The 23,213-nt window shown below is 42.0% G+C and overlaps 1 protein-coding gene across 1 annotated transcript in view; it reads left to right on the top strand.

The window, feature by feature from the left end:
- Positions 1–23,213, top strand: part of SETX (senataxin) — a 256,689-nt gene that overhangs the window by 159,740 nt on the left and 73,736 nt on the right. The window contains exons 15-16 of the mRNA XM_089675124.1: positions 4,721–4,822; positions 22,727–22,833. Of these exons, the coding sequence (XP_089531250.1) occupies positions 4,721–4,822; positions 22,727–22,833 (209 nt within the window). The remainder of the gene's footprint in view (positions 1–4,720; positions 4,823–22,726; positions 22,834–23,213) is intronic.

Raw genomic sequence — 23,213 nt, 5'->3', positions numbered from 1 at the left:
TGCTCTTTTGAAAACTTCAAACGTGCTGCAATATTCTTTTTGGACAGCAATGGCTTCCTCCGTGGTGTCCTCCCATGTACTCCATTCTTGTTTAATGTTTTCCTTATTGTAGATGTGTCAACAAAAATGTTAGCATTTGCCAGAGATTTCTGTAGGTCTTTAGCTGACACTCTGGGATTCTTCTTTACCTCATGCAGCATTCTGCGCTGTGCTCTTGCAGTCATTTTTACAGGATGACTACGCCTAGGGAGAGAAGCAACAGTGCTAAACTTTCTCTATTTGTAGACAGTCTGTCTTACCGTGGACACATGAACATCAAGGCTTTTGGAGATACTTTTGTAACCCTTTCCAGCTTCATGCAAGTCAACAATTCTTGATCGAAGGTCTTCTGAGAGCTCTTTTCTGCGAGGCATGGTTCACATCAGACAGTGCTTCTTGAAACCAGTAAACCCACGACAGGTGTGTGCTTTTTAAGGGCAGGACAGCTGTCAGCAACACATCCAATATCATCACACTGATTGGAGTCACGGTTGGCTCACTCCTGGCTCCAATTAGCTCTGGGAGAAGTCATTAAGCTAGGGTCTCACATACTTTTTCCTCCCTGCACTGTGAATGTTTACATGTTATGTGCAATTAAACCATGGCAACATCTAATGTTTTTGTAGTATTATGTTCAGCAGACTGTGTTCTTCTATTGTTGTGACTTAGATGACATTCAGAGCACATTTTATGCCCAATTCATGCAAAACTACACGTAATCCCAAGGGGTTCACATACTTTTTCTTGCAACTGTAGATCATCCCTCTTAAACACTGACATCAGCCTTGGGTGCAGTAATATACCTCCAGGTCCAGAGAGCCCTCTTGCCCCAAATGATAGGTAGACAGGGGTTCCCCTCCTGGTTCCAGGTACCCCAGAAATGGTAGATGTAGATCTGAAACCCTCCAGCAAGAGGGTCAAAGAAAAAAGGGAACGCCAATAGTGTAGTAGGTTCAAAACTTTATTGGATCAACAGTAGTTAAGCCAGGGTCACATGTGCATACAAATACCATCGGCCATCAAGCGGACTGGTAAGTGTGAAAGATAAGTAAAACATGTACTAACCCGGCAGAGGTAAGAATCGGAGACCAACGGACCTCCTCGTGGTCTCAGTGGTCAGGAAGTCACACTTGCTACTGGCTCTTCCTGAGGCCTTTCGTGCTACGGCACTTCATCAGAGGGTGGACGCCACTTTTTTCAGTTTCCTTCTACTTCATGGATATGTGCAACTTTGTTTTGGTCTATCACATAAAATTCCAATAAAATACCGTATTTTTCGCTCCATAAGACGCACCTGACCATAAGACGCGTCTAGGTTTTAGAGGAGAAAAACGAAAAAAATATTCTGAACCAATGGACTGCAGACATAGTACAGGAGATGACCAGAGACTGCGGACACGGTACAGGGGATGACCAGAGACTGCGGACACGGTACAGGGGATGACCAGAGACTGCGGACACGGTACAGGGGATGACCAGAGACTGCGGACACGGTACAGGGGATGACCAGAGACTGCGGACACGGTACAGGGGATGACCAGAGACTGCAGACACGGTACAGGGGATGACCAGAGACTGCAGACCTTTAGGGAGGGAGGGGGAGCGGGTACCTGAATTTGACAGGTACCCGCTTCCACGTCCGCGGAGTTCTCCTTCCTATATTGTGGGCACCCGACTTTGACAGCCGGGTGTCCACTGTGCATGCGTGAGAAGCGCTGCTCTTTGTGAATGGCCTGGCGTCTTTTGGGACCTGTCATGTGCTTCTCGCACATGCGCAGTGGGCACCCGGTTGTCACAGATGCCGGGGCGGGAAGAAGCCGGCGCGGGAAGACTACAGCGCTGGACCGAGGAACAGGTGAGTTCCTGCCGCAGAGAACAGCTGAGCGGCCGGCTGGGTATTCTGACATGGTGGCGGCGGAAATACCGGACCGGCCACTTTATATTAGCTCCATAAGACGGACTGACATTTTCCCCCTTTTTGAGGGGGAATAAGTGCGTCTTATGGAGCGAAAAATACAGTACTTTTATGTTTTTGGTTGTAAAATGACAAAATGTGGACAATTTCAAGGGGTATGAATACTTTTTCAAGGCACTCTGTTAGTAACTGTAAACTGCTAAATACCTTTTTACATCAGCAGTATATAGCAGTCTTTTGGCTTGTATCAGTGTCCAGCTGAGCACTGGTTAATCTTGTAGGAGGAGTTTTCATTCTCCTTTGACTGTCTTATGGGGCTGCATGACGCCTGACCATCTGTCTCGACATCTGGTCTGTTTGGCCCTGTGTTGATCACATCCCCTCTCCCACCCCCCCCCCCCACCCCCAAAAATAAAATAAACCTCTCTAGCAATATACACCAAACAGAGCAGGTGCAGGCATGCCACTGCTGCTCTGTACTGTGGCAGGTGGATTGGGGACAGTAAAAGAAGGTGAGGATCAGAGAAGACAGGCTTAATCAGCCTTTTTACACAGTGCGTAGGATTAACCCTTAGGTTTCACAGTGAGTATAACAAGCATTGTTTACTGCATGCACAGAGACTGATTTTACTGTTGTGGGTTTAGTAACACTTTAGGGGCACGGTATCTTCAGTCCCACTGCTGACTAATTTTTTTGCTTCTGGAGTCAGTACAACTGGGCCTGTGTAGCCTGAGTCTCAAGACAACCCACCAAGAAGTAATGAGAAACCTCCTAAGCCCTCAGAGTCCATCAACCTGAAGGAGCTGTCTCCACTTTTCCAAGCGTGGACAGTTGCTAACCCCTGTGTAGACTAGTTTTATATTTAAGGCATTTAGGTGCACAAAGTACCTTTTTTTTTTTTTTTTTTTTTTTTTTTTTTTTTTTTTTTTTTTTGTTGAACCCCTTGCTCTAGCTCCAGTATGAACTTTCCCTCCTGCAGCTGTGTCCCATTTTTTAGAACACCCTCTTTCTAAGTGATTAATTTCCCTTGGGGGCCTGTAAAGTAGTCAGTGGCATCTGGTACCCCTCACTGTTATCCCTCTCCTTCCCCAGTGGGATTCCCAGATCTGCTAGGTCATCTGGCTTTGACTAAGGCACCCTAACAGGAACATAAACCCTCAGTGTCACTTCAGCACATTTGATAGTTCTTAATGCGTTGACACCCATGTCTGGCCTATTGTCTTTTCCTGGCACTCCCATTTTTATACACTTAGGTCCATATGTATTTAGACACAGGCACAATTTTCATACTTTTGGCTCTTTATGCCACCAGAATAAATTAAAACAAAACAATCCAAATTACTGTGCAGAAGTGCAGACTTTCAGCTTTAACTCAAGTGGTTGAACATAAATATCAAATAAAATATTTAAGAACTGCAACCATTTTTATACAGTCCCTCCATTTTCAGGGGCTCAAATGTAATTGGACAAACTAATAGAATCATAAATAAAATGTTAATTTTTAATATTCTATTGAGAATCATTTACTGGCAATGACTGCCTGAAATCTGGAACCCATGGACATTACCAAAGACTGGGTTTCCTCCTTTCTGATGCTTTGCCAGGCTCTAACTGCAGCTGTCTTCCGTTGTTCTTTGTGGGTCTTTCTGCCTTTACTTTTGCCTTCAGCAAGTAAAATGCATGCTCAGTTGGGTTAAGATCAGGCGATTGACTCGGTCATTGCAGAATATTCCACTTCTTTTCTTTCAAAAGCTCCTGGGTTGCTTTTGCACTGTGTTTTGGATCATTGTCCATCTGTACTGTGAAGCGCCGTCCAATCAACTTTGCTGCATTTGGCTGAATCTGAGCTGACTGTATATCTCTAAATACTGCAGAATTCATCCGGCTGCTTCTGTCTTCTATCACATCATTAAACACAAAATGACCCAGTGCCACTGGAAGCCATGCATGCCCATGCCATCACACTGCCTCCACCATGGTTTACAGATGACGTTGTGTGCTTTGGATCATGAGCTGCTCATTACTTCATTCCTCCCTTGTAGGAGTCTCTGCTATTTGGGGGCTTTTCTCTTAGAGGTACTTTTTTCTCCCACCTCCTCTCAAACCACCCAGCTCTTTTCCTGTTGTTGTAGTCTAGTTCCTGTACAGCTGTCTCTGAGAACCAGGTAGTTTCTGGCCAGTTCACTGGATGCTATTATGAACATTTCCACCCATCTCCAGGGGGCTCCTTTCATTGGAGAATTATCTCCAGGGCTGAATTCTGGTCTCCTAGAACAGGTGGTCCCACCCCTCTGTGTTTATGATCATGTTGATATTGCTTGCTATAGACTGGAGATGCTGGGTGTTTTTTTTTTTTTTGTTTTTTTTTGTTTTTTTTTTTTTTTTTTTTTTCCCAGTTTTTTAAATCCTACTATAGGAGGCCATATAACCTGATAGTAGTATTTCACTTCTTGTGTCCTTCAATTAATTATAAAAGAACAATTTTACAGTAAGTACAAACATCCTATTTTTCTGGACATCTGACTATACAGGCTTCCAAAAGGATATGTAACAGTCAAATAAAAGTATATTTCCAAACTCATCAACAGGATGTCTGAAATTTTTCTCTTTTTTTCAAAAAAAAACTATTTAGTAAAGCCACGTTGAAAACCTTTATCAAAGTAGAACTTTCATTGCTCACCATTACTCATTATAACTTTATGAAGAACTAACAATAGGTTGAAACTATCTAAACTAAAAGTGCACTTTTTTTTCTTATGTTCCAGGAAACTGCGGTGACATTAACTTGGTCAGGTTGGGTTCAGAGAAATCCATTTCCTCAGATGTTGTGAAATTTAGTCTGGACTGCCAAGTGAACTACAGAATCAGTGAGTGCCATGGTGGTGCGATTGCAGGAAAACTGGCTTTTAAAGTGGTTGTAAATCTGAAAAACAGTCTTATCAATTAATTGATTAAAGTTCCCCAGTACTAATCATTTGAGTTTAGTTTGCCATGTTGAAGCATCCCCTGTCAACTGCATTCCACTTTGTTCTTCTGAATAGACTAAATCCAATACAAGGAAATATATGCGGATGGTTGTCCACTTCTCTTTTGAGTGACAGGCTGAGCAGAGGTGATGCGTATATGAACCTCCCAGGACTGATGTGTGAAAGGGTGTGTGTCCCTGCTGCTCTGTGTAGCTCCTGAGGAAGTGCATATCTATTTTTGAAGGGCATGTATAGCTGGGTTGGGGATCATTGCATTGGTTTTTTGACCCACCCAAAGACTGGTGGTTTTACAAGGGGTAAAACAAACTGAGGACTTACAGTGGGGCAAAAAAGTATTTAGTCAGCCACCAATTGTGCAAGTTCTCCCACTTAAAAAGATGAGAGAGGCCTGTAATTGGCATCATAGGTAGACCTCAACTATGAGAGACAAAATGAGAAAAAAAATCCAGACAATCACATTGGCTGATTTGGAAAGAATTTATTTGCAAATTATGGTGGAAAATAAGTATTTGGTCACCTACAAACAAGCAAGATTTCTGTCTCTCACAGACCTGTACCTTCTTCTTTAAGAGGCTCCTCTGTCCTGCACTCATTACCTGTATCAATGGCACCTGTTTGAACTTGTTATCAGTATAAAAGACACCTGTCCACAACCTCAAACAGTCACACTCCAAACTCCACTATGGTGAAGACCAAAGAGTTGTCAAAGGACACCAGAAACCAAATTGTAGACCTGCACCAGGCTGGGAAGACTGAATCTGCAATAGGCAAGCAGCTTGGTGTGAACAAATCAGCTGTGGGAGCAATAATTAGAAAATGGAAGACATACAAGACCACTGATAATCTCCCTCGAACTGGGGCTCCACGCAAGATCTCACCCCGTGGGGTCAAAATGATCACAAGAACGGTGAGCAAAAATCCCAGGACCACATGGGGGACCTAGTGAATGACCTGAAGAGAGCTGGGACCAACGTAACAAAGGCTACCATCAGTAACACACTACGCCACCAGGGACTCAGATCCTGCAGTGCCAGACGTGTCCCCCTGCTTAAGCCAGTACATGTCCGGGCCCGTCTGAAGTTTGCTAGAGAGCATTTGGATGATCCAGAAGAGGATTGGGAGAATGTCATATGGTCAGATGAAACCAAAATAGAGCTGTTTGGATGCAACTCAGCATTCTCTCTCCTTTAAACACGACGAGTTGTGTTTCTACCAAAGAACACCATACCTACTGTGAAGCATGGGGGTGGCAACATCATGCTTTGGGGCTGTTTCTCCGCAAAGGGACCAGGACGACTGATCCATGTACAGGACAGAATGAATGGGGCCATGTATCGTGAGATTTTGAGTGCAAATCTCCTTCCATCAGCAAGGGCATTGAAGATGAAACGTGGCTGGGTCTTCCAACATGACAATGATCCCAAACTTACTGTCCGGGCAACGAAGGAATGGCTTCGTAAGAAGCATTTCAAGGTCCTGGAGTGGCCTAGCCAGTCTCCAGATCTCAACCCCATAGAAAACCTTTGGAGGGAGTTGAAAGTCCATGTTGCCCAGTGACAGGCCGAAAACATCACTGCTCTAGAGGAGATCTACATGGAGGAATGGGCCAACATACCAGCAACAGTGTGTGCCAACCTTGTGAAGACTTACAGGAAACGTTTGACCTCTGTCATTGCCAACAAAGGATATATACCAAAGTATTGAGATGAACTTTTGATATTGACCAAATACTTATTTTCCACCACAATTTGCAAATAAATTCTTTCCAAATCAGCCAATGTGATTGTCTGGATTTTTTTTCTCATTTTGTCTCTCATAGTTGAGGTCTACCTATGATGCCAATTACAGGCCTCTCTCATCTTTTTAAGCGGGAGAACTTGCACAATTGGTGGCTGACCAAATACTTTTTTGCCCCACTGTATTTTTAAAATGTGCACACAATTAGATTGGTTTCTAATACTTTATCTATTGGTGCAAGGAAGTGTTGTTTATTGGACTTGCAACCTCTTTAAGACCACGCTGTTCCTTTCAAAGCACTTCTTTCTGCTTTACAAATGTATATTACAAATGTGTATTTTGCAACATGGGACAATAAATGAAAGCAGAGCACAATTGGAACGAATCAAGAAAACAAGGGACAAAAAATGCTGGCAGGAGGCAAACCCAGTCACATGACCTGTCAGTTATGTGATTGGCCTGTCTGACAACCATGGAGTTTTCTACAGCATTAAGCAGAGTGAACTTCATGGGACATCAGGTGTTCTACACTGTGGTCTGTTTTAAGCACGAGTAAAACATGAAATAAAGGCAACCATGTGTGGAGTAATACTGAGGGAGCTATCAGAGGGCAGATATCAATATATTTTCATAGTTGGTAATTTTTAATAACATTGATGCATCCAGTTCAGCCTGTGTGTGTGTTTGCGTACTTTTATATCTTTACCATTTTCAATATCTCCGTACATTGTATACTTACACCACCAACTGTGGAAGGAAGTTCTGCAACCTTACCGTTTTAACAGTAAAAAAACTTTGTTTTAACCACTTCTCATCAAACCTCAATTTGTGGCTGAGTGGCTTCTTTAGGGACTTTAGTTTTCTTCAAATGATATACCGTATTTTCCGGTGTATAAGACGACTGGGCGTATAAGATGACCCCCTACTTTTCCTGTTGAAATATAGGGTTTGGGCTATACTCACCGTATAAGACTACCCCTCTTCCAATGCACACCAAATAAAAATTAAAAAACATCAGATTTGATTTCAATATGGTATGGTATTTCAGTATGGTATTCCAATGATGGGGTGCTATTCCTCCCACTGACACCAATGATGGGGCACTATTCCTCCCACTGACACCAATGATGGGGCACTATTCCTCCCACTGACACCAATGATGGGACACTATTCCTCCCACTGACACCAATGATGGGACACTATTCCTCCCACTGATACCAATGATGGGACACTATTCCTCCCACTGACACCAATGATGGTACCCCATCATTGGTGTCAGTGGGGGGTGGAATAGTGCCTCATCGTTGGTGGCAGTGGGGGGGAGGAATAGTGCCAATAGTGTTCCAGCATGGTGCTGCTGCACACTTACCGGCCGCTCCCTCACTCGATTTTCGCGGGGCCGCTCGGCTTCGCCTCCTCGCCGGTGATTGGCCACCTGTGTGCCTTTCCTGAGCTACAGTTCTGGTGCCCAATCACCGGTGAGGAGGCGGAGCCGAGCGTGCATCGAGCGGCCGAACTGAATGAAGGAGCAGCCGCGCTTCCTGGACTGGATCGTCGTGGGACTGGGACCGGAGCCAGGTAAGAAACAGCAGCCCCCTGCCCGCCCCTGTACTTAGTCCCCCCTTCCGTTGGAGGGGGGGGGCAGCACCGCACCACCCCCCGAAAAAGTGCCGCCCTGACACCGGCTCGCCGTATACCGGCGTATAAGACCCCCGACTTTTCAGAAGATTTTCATGGGTTAAAAAGTCGTCTTATACGCCGGAAAATACGGTAGTCGCCTTTTAAAGATTTGTATAATGTGATCAAAACACCTGTTGAGCATATATACTCCAGGGAGAATAAATTTATTTTTTGTAGTCGTTCCTAATAACTGGGGTCCTCTAGCTCCATTACTAACTTCTTTTGCCAGTCTCTGGACTTCCTCCAGTTTAAAGGCATCTTTCCTATGGATTGGTGACCCAAACTGGACCGCATTCTCAGGATGTGGCTGAACCAGGGTTTTATGAAGTGGTAGATACATTTATCTGTTGCGTAAATACCCTTTTTAATGCATTCCAGTAGTCTCCTAGCCTTGCTTGGCATTGCATGATATTGCTGAGTCTGTGATCTACAGAGATTTTGGTTCATCGGTTTTCCTCCTTTCGAGTAACTTGCATGTTAGCTACCAAGTGCATTACTTTAGATTTTTAAGTTTCAATATTAAACCTCATCTGCCAATTAGCTGCTTGCCCCTCTATTTTAATTAGGTATTCTAGTAAATTTGCCATAGCCTGTTGTGAAGTTGTTGCCCTGCTTAGCTTTATATCATCAGCAAGCACTGAGATTGAATTTTGTTCCAGCCGTCTATATAATTTATGAACAAGTTAAGCAGAATTGGTCCCAGGACAGAGCCCAGGTGCATGTAAGTCCACTGTGTGCAGAGTATGTAGCTATAGGTGAAGTGATGACACAAATCTGGAAAACAGGGTTATTTTGAGATGCAACAATACACATCTACCTCACTTTCTTATCCCTTAACTTTCTCATTAGATTTTACTGGTCTGTTCCCCCTCTGATATCTTTCTTTCAAAACTCTATTAAAAATCTTTCTAGTTTCTTGTTCCATGAAATCCTATAACTCTTCTCTTTTTATAATCCTCTCCTGCTGTGTAACAGTCTCTCTATTTCCTTTTTACGCAATTGTTCTTCCGTTATTCTAATTTTCTTACTCCTTTTTTTTTTTTTCCCCAATCAAAATCAAGATTCCCCTAATGTAGGCCTTATGTGCTTCCCATACTGTAGCCACAAACGCCCTCATTCTCAATAAACCTAAAATATTTTTCTATTTCCTCTTTTAACCTTTTTTCTGTTTTATGGTCTTGTAAAAGCATGCAATTTAATTGCCATATATTAATTTTATTCTACTCTCTTCCCAGCCATCAGCTCAGCTTCATTGTGACATGAGCATGATTTGATATAGATATTAATTCTATTTTCACTTTCACCAAAGACTCCAGTAGTCTATGTTCAATCACTATGTAATCCAGTCGTGCATACATCCTGTGTGACAAGTAGACGGTATAATCTTTCTCTTGGATGTTTGACTCTCCATGCAGCTTTTTAAAATACTTTAGACTCCTGCTGCTCTCTCTCTCTGGGCACGAGATGTTACATCCATCTCTTGGATCCATACAAAAATTTAAATCTCCTGCCACAATCAGACTTCCCATCTTAAAATCTGTACATTTTCCTTAATATCCCTTCCAGGTATACAATTGGATTGTTATTAGGACTATAAATCTTTGCTCAAGTACACTCTAAACCAGCCTTTCTCAACCATGGTGTCTTGAGGTTCCTTCAGCGGTGCCCTGGCAAAATGTGTAAAGATTGCCCAAAACATGTATACAAGCCAGTGGATGGAACAATCCTGCTTTTTAGTTACACAAAGTCACAGGTTTTCGTTGTGCACCATTACGACCTTCTAGCCATCGGCGACCTGGCAACTGATGACATCAGTTGATAAGGAGGATGTCATCTGACTGCACAGTATCCTAGTTTGACCCTCCCCTGCCCCGCTCCGTCAATGCTAGGGTCACATTAGCTCAGTGATGGAAAGAAACTGCAGGAGAAGAGAAAACCTGGAATACTTGTCAGTATCAGTGTGCAAACGTGTATTTATTTGGAAGAATAAATCATCTGTTGATGTTGCTGCATTATATAAAACTATTAGAACAGTTTTTGCATGTTAGAATGGGGTGCCTCGGGACTGTCCATAATTTTAACCACCTTCTGCTGACAGCTCGAGAGGAGAGCCGGTAATCTGCTTTCCGCTGAGGGGACATGTACACTGATCATCAGGGTACTGATGATCAGTGTGGCCCCAGAAGTGCCACCTGTCAGTGTCAGTCAGTGCCACGTGCCAGTGCCACATATCAGTGCACATCAATGCCACATATCGGTGCCCATCTGAACTGCCTTTCAATGTCACCCATCAGTGCCACCTATCAATGCCAGTCAGTGCCGCCAGTCAGTGCCGCCTATCAGTGTCATGTATCAGTGATGCCTGTCAATGTCCATCAGTGCAACCTACCAGTGCCTCCTCATCAGTGCCACCTATCAGTGTCCACCAGTGCAGACTATCAGTGCCCAGCACTGCAGCCTCAGTAGCGCACATCAGTGAAGGAGAAAAATCGCTTATTTACAAAATTGTATAACAAAAACTAAGAAAAAACATTTTTTTTTTTGTTTTCAAACTTTTCAGTGGCTTTTGGTTTGTTTTAAGAAAAAATAAAAATCCCAGAGGTGATTAAATACCACCAAAAGAAAGCCCTATCTGTCTCAAAAAAATTACAAAAATTTCATATGGGTACAGTGTTGCATGACCCCACAATTGTCATTCAAAGTGCGAGAGCTCTGAAAGCTGGAAATTGGCCTGGGCAGGGAGGGGGTATAAGTGCCCTGTAGGCTAGTGGTTAAAGGGTGCCTTGACTGAAATAAGGTTGAGAAACACTGCTCTAAACCCAGTGATTTTCCTCTCAAACACAAAAACCAACCCTCCGGATCCACCAGGCGATCCTCCTCCGTAAATCTTATATTTCTCCCAAAACCCAATTGCTCCACCTTTTTGTCTCTTAAAATCTTATACCTTTTTGTTGGGGTGTTCAGACCTTTTACATTATATGTCATAAAAATTGATCGTATTCATTCTTCCTTCTATATCTGTTCTGTATATTCCTTTCTATAGGGATGTATGTGTGTGTATATGTGTGTGTGTGTGTGTGTGTGTGTGTGTGTATATGTATGTATGTATGTATGTATATGTGTGTGTGTATATATATATATATTTATATAAAACCAGAAGACCTTCCACATATACCCGCCCCCCAAATCCCTTCCTTTAAAACCCACTGGCCTACTTTTGGCCTTAGAATCGGTTGTGATTTATTATCATATTCGATTCCTATCCCTGGGTAAAGCTCCAAAGACACACGTCCAGACAGACCCCAGTGTCTCATCTTAGGTCTGAGATTCAGCAGCGTGTTTGGCCTCCTGACACCCCACTGTAATTCTCTCTTAAAAAAAAAAAAAAAAAAAAAAAAAAAGCTCCTCCCCTCCCATTCTTCTCTTCTTATTACCTCACCCTTCTTCTTATCGAGGTGGATGAGGGGAGGGGGGAGCAAGCAGAGTGGGAGGAAAAGAAAAGGGAAACACAGGGCCGAAAGTTCAACACCACGGCTGTCCCTCTCCACTTATCTTCTCCCTCTCCCCAGAGCCACTTCCCTCCCCTCGTTTTTCTATTACTCTCTCTTTTTAGAAACTTACTGCTATTTTTCTTGTCCAAGTACTACTTTCTCCTTATAATATATAAAAGTGCCGCGCTCCCATACAAATAAACTTTGAAATACCTTATATTAATAAAAATTATGATGTATATCGCATATACCTCTCTATATTAAACAAATATTTTTCTGTGCTAATTACCCTTTGTGAAAACAGAAATCAATATCAATATACCCAAGTCCATATTTAAATATATATAAGTGTACACAGAGTCCTCTTCCGATTAAATTCAACGTAAGATGTGCACTCCCAAAAGTTTTATTTCATGTAGTATAAGGAGGAGAAGAGAATAAGGCACCATGGTTTGTTTTTCTCCTGTTTTTCTCCTATGATACCCATCTGAGATAGATTTCCTTTATACAGCATACTTATTGATTGGAGAGACCCCAGGTGGAATAATATAGAATTACAACGGTCCATTTTATATCTGGAGGAACCTTACACAGGAGGAATATGGTTACATCAGTCCTACGAGGACAACAAGCGGTTTTTGCCTATCATCTTAGGCAAAACACAAGGTGAGCGCATACTAAGATCACACTGCACGTGGATTTTGGGAGTGGCACTTCTTATGTTGAATTTAATCGGAAGAGGACTCTGTACACTTACATTTATATTTAAATATGGACTTGGGTATATTGATATTGATTTCTGTTTTCACAAAGGGTAATTAGCACAGAAATATATTTGTTTAATATAGAGTGGTATATGTGATATACATCATAATTTTTATTACAATAAAGTATTTCAAAGTTTATTTGTATGGGAGAGTGGCACTTTTATATATTATTTTGAGTCACGTAGCACTATTTTATGAGTTAGTGTGAGTGTCAGCGAACCACAGGTGGGTTTATTTATTCATTTACCAAATTGATTAACATAATCACGATTTACCATAGTAGCTCACAAGTATTCACATTTTTTGATTTCAACTACTTTCTCCTTCACCTCCTCAGACCATCCTTTGATGTCCAGTGTCTGTAATTCTAGTCTTTCACAAAAGTCTCTCATGTCTTCTGGGAATCTCCGTATTGCCTATTTACCGTCCTTTCACCCTATCAAACATGCAGGAAATTCCCAGTTGTAACGGATATGTTTTTCTTTCATTTGATCCAACAATTGTTTCAGGAGTCGTCTTCTTGCAAGTGTCTCTGGTGCAATATCTGCAACTTTATTTATCATATTTTATCTCTATCCTGCGCAACTTTTTACGGATAATTTCTTTATCCTCGTAATGATGAAAATCCACTATCATGTCTCTTGCAGTGTCTGCTGTTACCGTTTGGGACCTCCTTATCCTATGTACTCTATTTTTAGTTGATCAATCTCTGCTTTCCCTATTATTGGATTAAACGGTTTCCTCATCTTCTCCCGTAAATCTTCTCCTTGAGTTCCCTCTGGCAAACCCCGGATCCTTAGATTATTTCTTCTGTCACGATTTTCATTATCTTCCAATTTATATGAGAGCAATCTCTACTTTTCTCATTTCAGGTCCATAAATATTGGGACATCGACACAATTCTAACATTTTTGGCTCTATACACCACCACAATGGATTTGAAATGAAACTAACAAGATGTGCTTTAACTGCAGACTGTCAGCCTTAATTTGAGGGTATTTACATCCAAATCAGGTGAACGGTGTAGGAATTACAACAGTTTGCATATGTGCCTCCCACTTGTTAAGGGACCAAAAGTAATGGGACAATTGGCTTCTCAGCTGTTCCATGGCCAGGTGTTTGTTATTCCCTCATTATCACAATTACAATGAGCAGATAAAAGGTCCAGAGTTCATTTCAAGTGTGCTATTTGCATTTGGAATCTGTTGCTATCAACTCTCAAGATGAGATCCAAAGAGCTGTCACTATCAGTGAAGCAAGCCATCATTAGGCTGAAAAAACAAAACAAACCCATCAGAGTGATAGCAAAAACATTAGGCGTGGCCAAAACAACTGTTTGGAACATTCTTAAAAAGAAGGAACGCACCGGTGAGCTCAGCAACACCAAAAGACCCGGAAGACCACGGAAAACTGTGGTGGATGACTGAAGAATTCTTTCCCTGGTTAAGAAAACACCCTTCACAACAGTTGGCCAGATCAAGAACACTCTCCAGGAGGTAGGTGTATGTGTGTCAAAGTCAACAATCAAGAGAAGACTTCACCAGAGTGAATACAGAGGGTTCAACAGAAGATGTAAACCATTGGTGAGCCTCAAAAACAGGAAGGCCAGATTAGAGTTTGCCAAACGACATCTAAAAAAGCCTTCACAGTTCTGGAACAACATCCTATGGACAGATGAGACCAAGATCAACTTGTACCAGAGTGATGGGAAGAGAAGAGTATGGAGAAGGAAAGGAACTGCTCATGATCCTAAGCATACCACCTCATCAGTGAAGCATGGTGGTGGTAGTGTCATGGCGTGGGCATGTATGGCTGCCAATGGAACTGGTTCTCTTGTATTTATTGATGATGTGACTGCTGACAAAAGCAGCAGGATGAATTCTGAAGTGTTTCGAGCAATATTATCTGCTCATATTCAGCCAAATGCTTCAGAACTCATTGGACGCCGCTTCACAGTTCAGATGGACAATGACCCAAAGCATACTGCAAAAGCAACCAAAGAGTTTTTTAAGGGAAAGAAGTGGAATGTTATGCAATGGCCAAGTCAATCACCTGACCTGAATCCGACTGAGCATGCATTTCACTTGCTGAAGACAAAACTGAAGGGAAAATGCCCCAAGAACAAGCAGGAACTGAAGACAGTTGCAGTAGAGGCCTGGCAGAGCATCACCAGAGATGAAACCCAGCGTCTGGTGATGTCTATGCGTTCCAGACTTCAGACTGTAATTGACTGCAAATGATTTGCAACCAAGTATTAAAAAGTGAAAGTTTGATTTATGATTATTATTCTGTCCCATTACTTTTGGTCCCTTAACAAGTGGGAGGCACATATGCAAACTGTTGTAATTCCTACACCGTTCACCTGATTTGGTTGTAAATACCCTCAAATTAAAGCTGACAGTCTGCAGTTAAAGCACGTCTTGTTTGTTTCATTTCAAATCCATTGTGGTGGTGTATAGAGCCAAAAATGTTAGAATTGTGCCGATGTCTCAATATTTATGGACCTGGCTGTATTTGTATTTTCAATTTATTAATAACCTGAACTTGTTTCTCTAATTGTTTTTCTGTTTCTTCTACTCGTGCTAGGGCTTGTCCCATATCGTTATGTAATACCGTCATTTCACTCTATGGAGCTTTCTTATTTTGCAAACATGCAATTTCTGATTTTGTGGGCATTTGCAATCTCACTTCCTGCTCTTCCATGCTTCTTTTTCCTGTTTCAACTTCCGAGACTGTAGCTTCTTTACACTGGATCTTATCTATTACACCAAAAGATAGTCTTGTTCTCCAATACATTTTTCTTCCCCCTTGTCCCTCAGGGCTTTGGTCCTCTGGGCTTTTCTCCTGCGAAGGTATATACTTCTTTATTGTGTTTGTATTTAAACTTGGTTGGGGAGTTTTTGTACTCCCTCCTTTTTACTGCTCTGCTCTTCACCTTTTTTAAATTATACAGTAATTTCTATATCTTCAGGCAATATATTATTTCCCTTTTTCACAATTTGTTATCAGGGATACTGATCCGGCTTTTAATCATATTCTTCCTGAGCCCCTTTCCAGTTCTCTTTCTTGGAGTTACGGTTCTCTATTGTCCTCTCTTCCTTCTCTTCCTTTTTAACTTATTGGGTGCCCTCTTTTCTCTTCTATTGATCTTTTTTTGGAATTTATATACTTTTCATCAGTCCCTTCAACCTCTGAGACCCTTTAATCACTTCCTCATTTCTTCCAATATCGTCAGCAATAACACAGGGGATTTCCCGCCTCCTGCGGAGACTCACCACCTCCTCCACAGCTCTACGACCTCCAAATTAGCCTCTGGTACCGGGTATATGCTGGATGTATGTCTTCCTGAGTCTCAGGAGGATGCCGCTGGTGTTCAGGGGCCACCCTCCACATTGTCCACCATTACCCAGGTCTGCTCCTTGCCCCAGCGCTGGTTCTCCCCCGCGCCGTCTACCAGTTTCTCTGTGATCCGGATTCCCCTCCACCGTCACCTGACCAGTCACGCGGTCACTCCTGGCATCCTTCGTTACTCCGCCAGACCTTTCCCCCTCTCCGACTGCACAGCATCTCACCGGCTTTCCTCAACGCCAGGACCTCTGCTCCACTTGGTACTCTGGGCAGAACACACCAGGCCTCCTCAGACAAGACACACTTCAGACGGATATAGGGTAAGAGTTAATTGTGCCACATTGTATGGCAGGTGGCTAGAGCTCCTAGCACCTGCAGCTTCTGGGTGCCATGTTTACATCCCCCCCCTTTAGATTAACAAAGAATTTTATTAAAAAAATCAAAGATGAAAAAGGCAAAATGGGGTGTTCAACCACTGATATTGCTAATACATTCCAGAAGTCTAATACAGTAGTCTATATGGAGCAAAATTTAAGAACCAGAAAGAAACCGATGAAGAAAGAAAAGGGAAAAGGCAGATATATTTAAACAAAGCTGGTCTACCCAGATTGGATGAAGTCAGATTAACAGGTTTAGAAAGCTTAATCTCACAAAATGAAGTAAATTCTGTATTGAAGAATACAGCTGTAGATAAGAGCCCCGGGCCAGATGGATTTACAGTAAGATACTATAGGAAATTTAGAGAACTAGTTCCCAAAATGTGCACATATATGAATGCGCTATTAAATGATACAGAGATGAGAGAGGAGTCACTAAAGGCATATATTACAGTTATACCTAAAGAGAGGAAAGACAGGTCCCAGTGTACCAGTTAGAGACCTACAGAATCTCCCAGACGTGAGTACACCCCTCACATTTTTGTAAATATTTTATTATATCTTTTCAAGGGACGACACTGAAGAAATAACACTTTGCTACATTGTAAAGTAGTGATTGTACAGCTTGTAGAACAGTGTAAATTTGCTGTTCCCGCAAAATAACTCAACACACCACCATTAATGTCTAAACCACTGGCAACAAAAGTGAGTACACCCTAAGTGAAAATGTCCAAATTGAGCCCAATTAGCCATTTTTTCTCCCCAGTGTCATGTGACTCGTTAGTGTTGCAAGGTCTCAGGTGTGAATGGGGAGAATGTGTGTTAAATTTGGTGTTATCGCTCTCACTCTCTCATACTGGTCACTGGAAGTTCAACATGGCACCTCATGGCAAAAAAGTCTGAGGATCTGAAAAAAAAGAATTGTTCCACATAAAGATGGCCTAGGCTATAAGAAGATCACCACTGCGCTGCAGCTCAGTTTCAGGGTCTTGTCAAAGACCATACAGCGTTTTAACAGGACAAGTTCCACTCAGAACAGGCCTCGCCATGGTCAACCAAAGAAGTTGAGTGCACATGCTCAGCGTCATATACAGAGGTTGTCCTTGGGAGATAGACGTATGAGTGCTGCCAGCATTGCTGCAGAGGTTGAAGAGGTGGGGGGTCAGCCTGTCAGTGCTCAGAACCATACGCCGCACACTGCATTAAATTGGTCTACATGGCTGTCGTTCCAGAAGGAAGCCTCTTCTAAAGATGATGCACAAGAAAGCCCGGAAACCGTTTGCTGTAGACAAGCAGACAAAGGACATGGATTACTGGAACCATGTCCTGTGGTCTGATGAAACCAAGATAAACTTATTTGGTTCAGATGGTGTCAAGCATGTGTGGCGGCAACCAGGTGAAGAGTACAGTCGAGCATGGTGGTGGAGTGTCACGTCTGTGCCTGCATGGGTGCTGCCGGCACTGGGGAGCTACAGTTCATTAAGGGAACCATGAATGCCAACATGTACTGTGACATACTGAAGCAGAGCATGATCCCCTCCCTTCGGAGACTGGGCCACAGGGCAATATTCCAACATAAAGACCCCAAACACACCTTCAAGATGACCACTGCCTTGCTAAAGAAGCTGAGGGTAAAGGTGATGGACTGGCCAAGCATGTCTCCAGACCTAAACCCTATTGAGCATCTGTGGGGCATCCTCAAATGAAAGGTGGACGAGCGCAAGGTCTCTAACATTCACCAGCTCTGTGATGTCACCATGGAGGAGTGGAAGAGGACTCCAGTGGCAACCTGTGACGCTTTGGTGAACTCCATGCTCAAGAGGGTTAAGGCAGTGCTGGAAAATAATGGTGGCCACACAAAATATTGACACTTTGAGTCCAATTTGGACATTTCACTTAGGGGTGTACTCACTTTTGTTGCCAGCGGTTTAGACATTAATGGCTGTGTGTTGAGTTATTTTGAAGGGACAGCAAATTTACACTGGATTTACACTAGATTTACACTAGATTAAAAAAGCTAATGCTGGAATAGATCAACTTAGATCAAGTAGAATTCATTCCGGGTAGAGAAGGAAGGGATAACTGATTAAGATCATTGCTCCTCCTGCAAAAAAGTAGAAAAGGTAAGGCCTTGGGGGTTATCTTATCGATAGATGCTGAAAAGGCCTTTGATAGAGAAGATTGGGTATTTATGATAGATACACTGGAGATACTAGGAATTGGGCTCAGAATGTTAACGTGGATCAAAGAGTTATATAGGAGCCCATCAGCAGCGGTTAAGGTTAACAGATCATTGTCAAAGTTTTTCAGAATGCACAATGGAACAAGGCAGGGGTGCCCACTTTCTCTGTTTCCGTTACTGGAACCGTTACTGGCAACTGTGAGGAATAGTGTAGATGTTAAAGGAATTTGGATAGGAGATGTCGAATTAAAGTTGCATCTCATGCAGATGATATGCTGTTTTATATTACAAACCCTAGATAAAAAGAGAAACAAACTCTTCAAAAAGAATTCCCTTTTACATGGAAGGAAGAAGAATTGAAATACTTGGGAATAAAATTAACCCCGTCCCTAAAATATCTATATCAGGCAAATTATATCCCACTAATAAACAAAATTAAGGCTGAATTGAGAATTTCAAGGGGATGGGTGTCCTGGGTAGGTCGCATGGTACCAAAAGTACCATTTAAGAAAAAAAAAAAAAAAAGATACTCAAATATATATGGGCCAATAAAAAACCAAGCGTTAAATATGAAATTTGGAGTAATAATAAACTGAGGGGGACTAAGTATCCCGGATTTTAGGGGATATTATGCCTCGGTGTTACTGTCACGTTTAGAAGATTGGATATATAATTCATGGGGGAGAAGTTCGGTAAAAATAATGAGAACACGAAGTAAGGCACAATTAGATAGGATTATTTGGATACCACATTAGTTTCGTACACTAGATGAAGAAACTAGCACATTGACACGGAATGTATTGAGGATATGGGATGCATTGCACAAACAGATGGAATGGAAGTATAACTCACTTTTAATTCCACTGGTGGGAACAACGTTTTTCGCACCTGGGAATGATAACATTTCGGGAAAATTGATAAAGGATAGTAATACACACTTTGAAAGATAATGTAAATAAAGGGGAATTATGATGTTTTCACGAATTAAAAAATAAGAAGGAAATATTTTCAGTATTAGATGAATGGCGGTATTATCAATTGAGACATTTTGTTGCAATGCTCCCACAGCTATTAAGGAAAGAGGAGGATATGTATCCCCGAGAACATATGTTTAGTTTAAAAAAAATACAAAAACATGCTTCCTCTAGAAGATCCCTACTGAATTATCTGGATCAGAATCCCAAGGGTTCTTAGATATGTGGGAACATGAGCTTGGACCAAAATTGAATGAGCAACAAAAAAAACAAAGTATTTAGATTAACACACGAGCGGTGAATATGAGCATGGTTGAAATGAATCATAAATGTCTTGTAACATGGTATAGAACACCTAAAATAGCACATAAGTAAAGATCAGAGGTATCACCTTTATGTTGGCGAGGGTGTGAGATTAAGGGAGCAATGGCACACATTTGGTGGTATTGTCCCAAAATACAGGAGTACTGGCATGTGAAAATTCAATACATACAGGAGATATTGAGGAATAGTATACCGTTCGATCCGTGGATCTGTCTTTCATATATCTAAGACATCTGTGAAGCATTCTAAAAATACGATATTGTTTCATTTAATAAATGCGGCAAAGGGACTTATTCCTCAACACTGGCAAGCAACAGAACCCCCTAAAATAAAAGCTTGGATATCTAGAGTGTGTGTGTATATAGACATATAGGTATGTATATACAGTTGCAAGAAAAAGTATGTGAACCCCTTTGGATTACGTGGAGTTTTGCATGAATTGGGCATAAAATGTGCTCTGAACGTCATCTAAGTCACAACAATAGAAGAACACAGTCTGCTGAACATAATACTACACAAACAATAGATGTTGCCATGGTTTAATTGCACATAACATGTAAACATTCACAGTGCAGGGAGGAAAAGTATGTGAACCTTTGGACTTAATAACTGGTTGACCCTCCTTCGGCAGCAATAACCTCAACCAAATGTTTCCTGTAGTTGCAGCTCAGACCTGCACAACGATCTGAAGTAATTTTGGACCACTCCTCTTCACAAAACTGTTTCAGTGTAGCAATATTCTTGGGATGTCTGGTGTGAATCGCTCTCTTAAGGTCATGCCACAGCATTTCAATCGGGTTGAGGTCAGGACTCTGACTGAGCCACTCCAGAAGGCGTATTCTGTGCTGTTGCAGCCATTGTTTTGTTGAATTACTTGTATGCTTTGGGTCATTGTCCTGTTGCATCACCCATCCTCTGCGGAGCTTCAGTTGGCGGACAGATGGTCGTACCTTTTCCTGCAAAATGTCTTGATAAACTCTGGAATTCATTTTCCCATCAATGACAACAATCCCTCCAGGCCCTGAGGCAGCATAGCAGCCCCAAACCATGATGCTCCCTCCGCCATGTTTTACAGTGGGGATGAGGTTTTGATGTTGGTGTGCTGTGCCTTTTTTTTCTCCACACATAGTGTTGTGTGTTCTTCCCAAACAACTCAATCTTGGTTTCATCTGTCCACAGTATATTTTGCCAGTAGTGCTGTGGAACATCCAGGTGCTCTTTTGCAAACTTCAAACGTGCTGCAATATTCTTTTTGGACAGCAATGGCTTCCTCCGTGGTGTCCTCCCATGTACTCCATTCTTGTTTAATGTTTTCCTTATTGTAGATGTGTCAACAAAAATGTTAGCATGTGCCAGAGATTTCTGTAGGTCTTTAGCGGACACTCTGGGATTCTTCTTTACCTCATGCAGCATTTTGCGCTGTGCTCTTGCAGTCATTTTTACAGGACGACCATGCCTAGGGAGAGTAGCAACAGTGCTAAACTTTCTCCATTTGTAGACCGTCTGTCTTACCATGAACACATGACCATCAAGGCTTTTGGAGGTACTTTTGTAACCCTTTCCAGCTTCATGCAAGTCAACAATTCTTGATCGTAGGTCTTCTGATAGCTCTTTTCTGCGAGGCATGGTCCACATCAGACAGTGCTTCTTGAAACCAGTAAACCCAAAACAGGTGTGTGTTTTTTAAGGGCAGGACAGCTGTCAGCAACACATCCAATATCATCACACTGATTGGAGTCAAGGTTGGCTCACTCCTGGCTCCAATTAGCTCTGAGAGAAGTCATTAAGCTAGGGCTTCACATACTTTTTCCTCCCTGCACTGTGAATGTTTACATGTTATGTGCAATTAAACCATGGCAACATCTAATGTTTGTGTAGTATTATGTTCAGCAGACTGTGTTCTTCTATTGTTGTGACTTAGATGACATTCAGAGCACATTTTATGCCCAATTCATGCTAAACTCCATGTAATCCCAAGGGGTTCACATACTTTTTCTTGCAACTGTATGTGATGGAGGAATTACAGCATATAGATGAGAATAAAGTCAAAACATTTAACAAATCTTTGGGAAGTTGGGATGACTTTAAATTATCCAAAAGATTTTTAGAAGCTGTTGGAGTGTAAATAAAGGAATAAAAGTATGGAGAAGGATAAAAGAGAAGGAACTGGATAAGGGGGTAGATAAATTGACAAGGAATATACCAGAAGATCAAGACTTAAATGAAAAGAGTGGGAAGACAAAGGGGGTGGTTAGTGGTAGGGGGAGTGGATGGATGTGGGATGCATTTTTGTTTTTATGATGTTTATCATAAAGTGGATTTTGTATTTAAATAAAAAAAAGCACTGGAGAGTGAGGATTGTATTCAGAGGAGCCATTGACACAGAAAAGTAAACTTTTCCCCTGAAGGGATATGTTCTCTGGAGCGAGTGTAATTTAGAAGGAATTTATGGATACTGGAGAGTGTTTTGTCTCTGGATTGGGTATGAATAGTATCGTGTTCTCTATGGATTGGGTGTGAATAGTAACCGGTTGTCTCTGAAGAGTAGGTGGAAACTGGAGACCGGGGATTATCTTTGGAGGGGCTGCTTAGACAATGGAGTCTGAGCAACAATGTGCTGCTGCAAAGCCACTACAAAGAAAGGAACCCCCCCTGGAAAATAGGGAGTTGCAGCTCCTTTTTTATAATTTAGATTCGGATTTACCAGTGAAATGGAATATTGAGTTAGCCTTTAAGTGTGCCAGGAGGCGCAGTGGCAGCCATCATATTGCTCATAGCCAAGGTTTCCTTCATACAAATTCCGATTAAGAACACCATAATCCTAGCAGGATTAATGCAACAGGCCGTGAAAACAATTTAGGAGGTCCTCCACAGGAGCTTACAATTTACCGTTTTTCTCCACAGACAAAGCTTCTCAAGATCCCTCTGTGCTCAAGCAAAAGGAAGCATTGGACAAACAACTGGATGAATTCTCCCGTCAGAGAGCTATGGAGAGGTGTCACAAGAAAACTGTGAGTGAGGATGGCATTCTGACTATATTTATTAGAAACTTTGTCCGAAAAGGAAAATTACATGGGTAGCAGTGCAGTGTAACACACTTTAATAGTGCATACTTTAAAAAGGTCTGCTTAGATGACAGCAAAAAAGACAGGAAGATCTCTTCTAGGCATAATGCCTAGACAAGGCTTCAGTTATTTTTTTTTTTTTTTAATTTATTCTAGTGTCTTTGGGTGATGGTCATGTCTGTGGAGCTCCCTGCATGAAAATAGATAGCTTCACACTGGTTCCTTGTAGGATGAGGAGACTAGTTTTATACAGATACATTTCCTAGGGTTTTTCTATGCTCAGATGAATGGTACCTGGACCTCGTACTGGACACACAGGGATGACC

This window comes from Staurois parvus, unplaced genomic scaffold (genome assembly GCF_062004578.1).
Source record: "Staurois parvus isolate SC_StPar_1 unplaced genomic scaffold, SC_StPar_1.0 ptg000154l, whole genome shotgun sequence".
In the NCBI taxonomy this organism is placed as follows: Eukaryota; Metazoa; Chordata; class Amphibia; order Anura; family Ranidae; genus Staurois; species Staurois parvus.
Note: the sequence above shows the minus strand (reverse complement) of the source record. Positions and strands in the feature narration are given on the sequence as shown.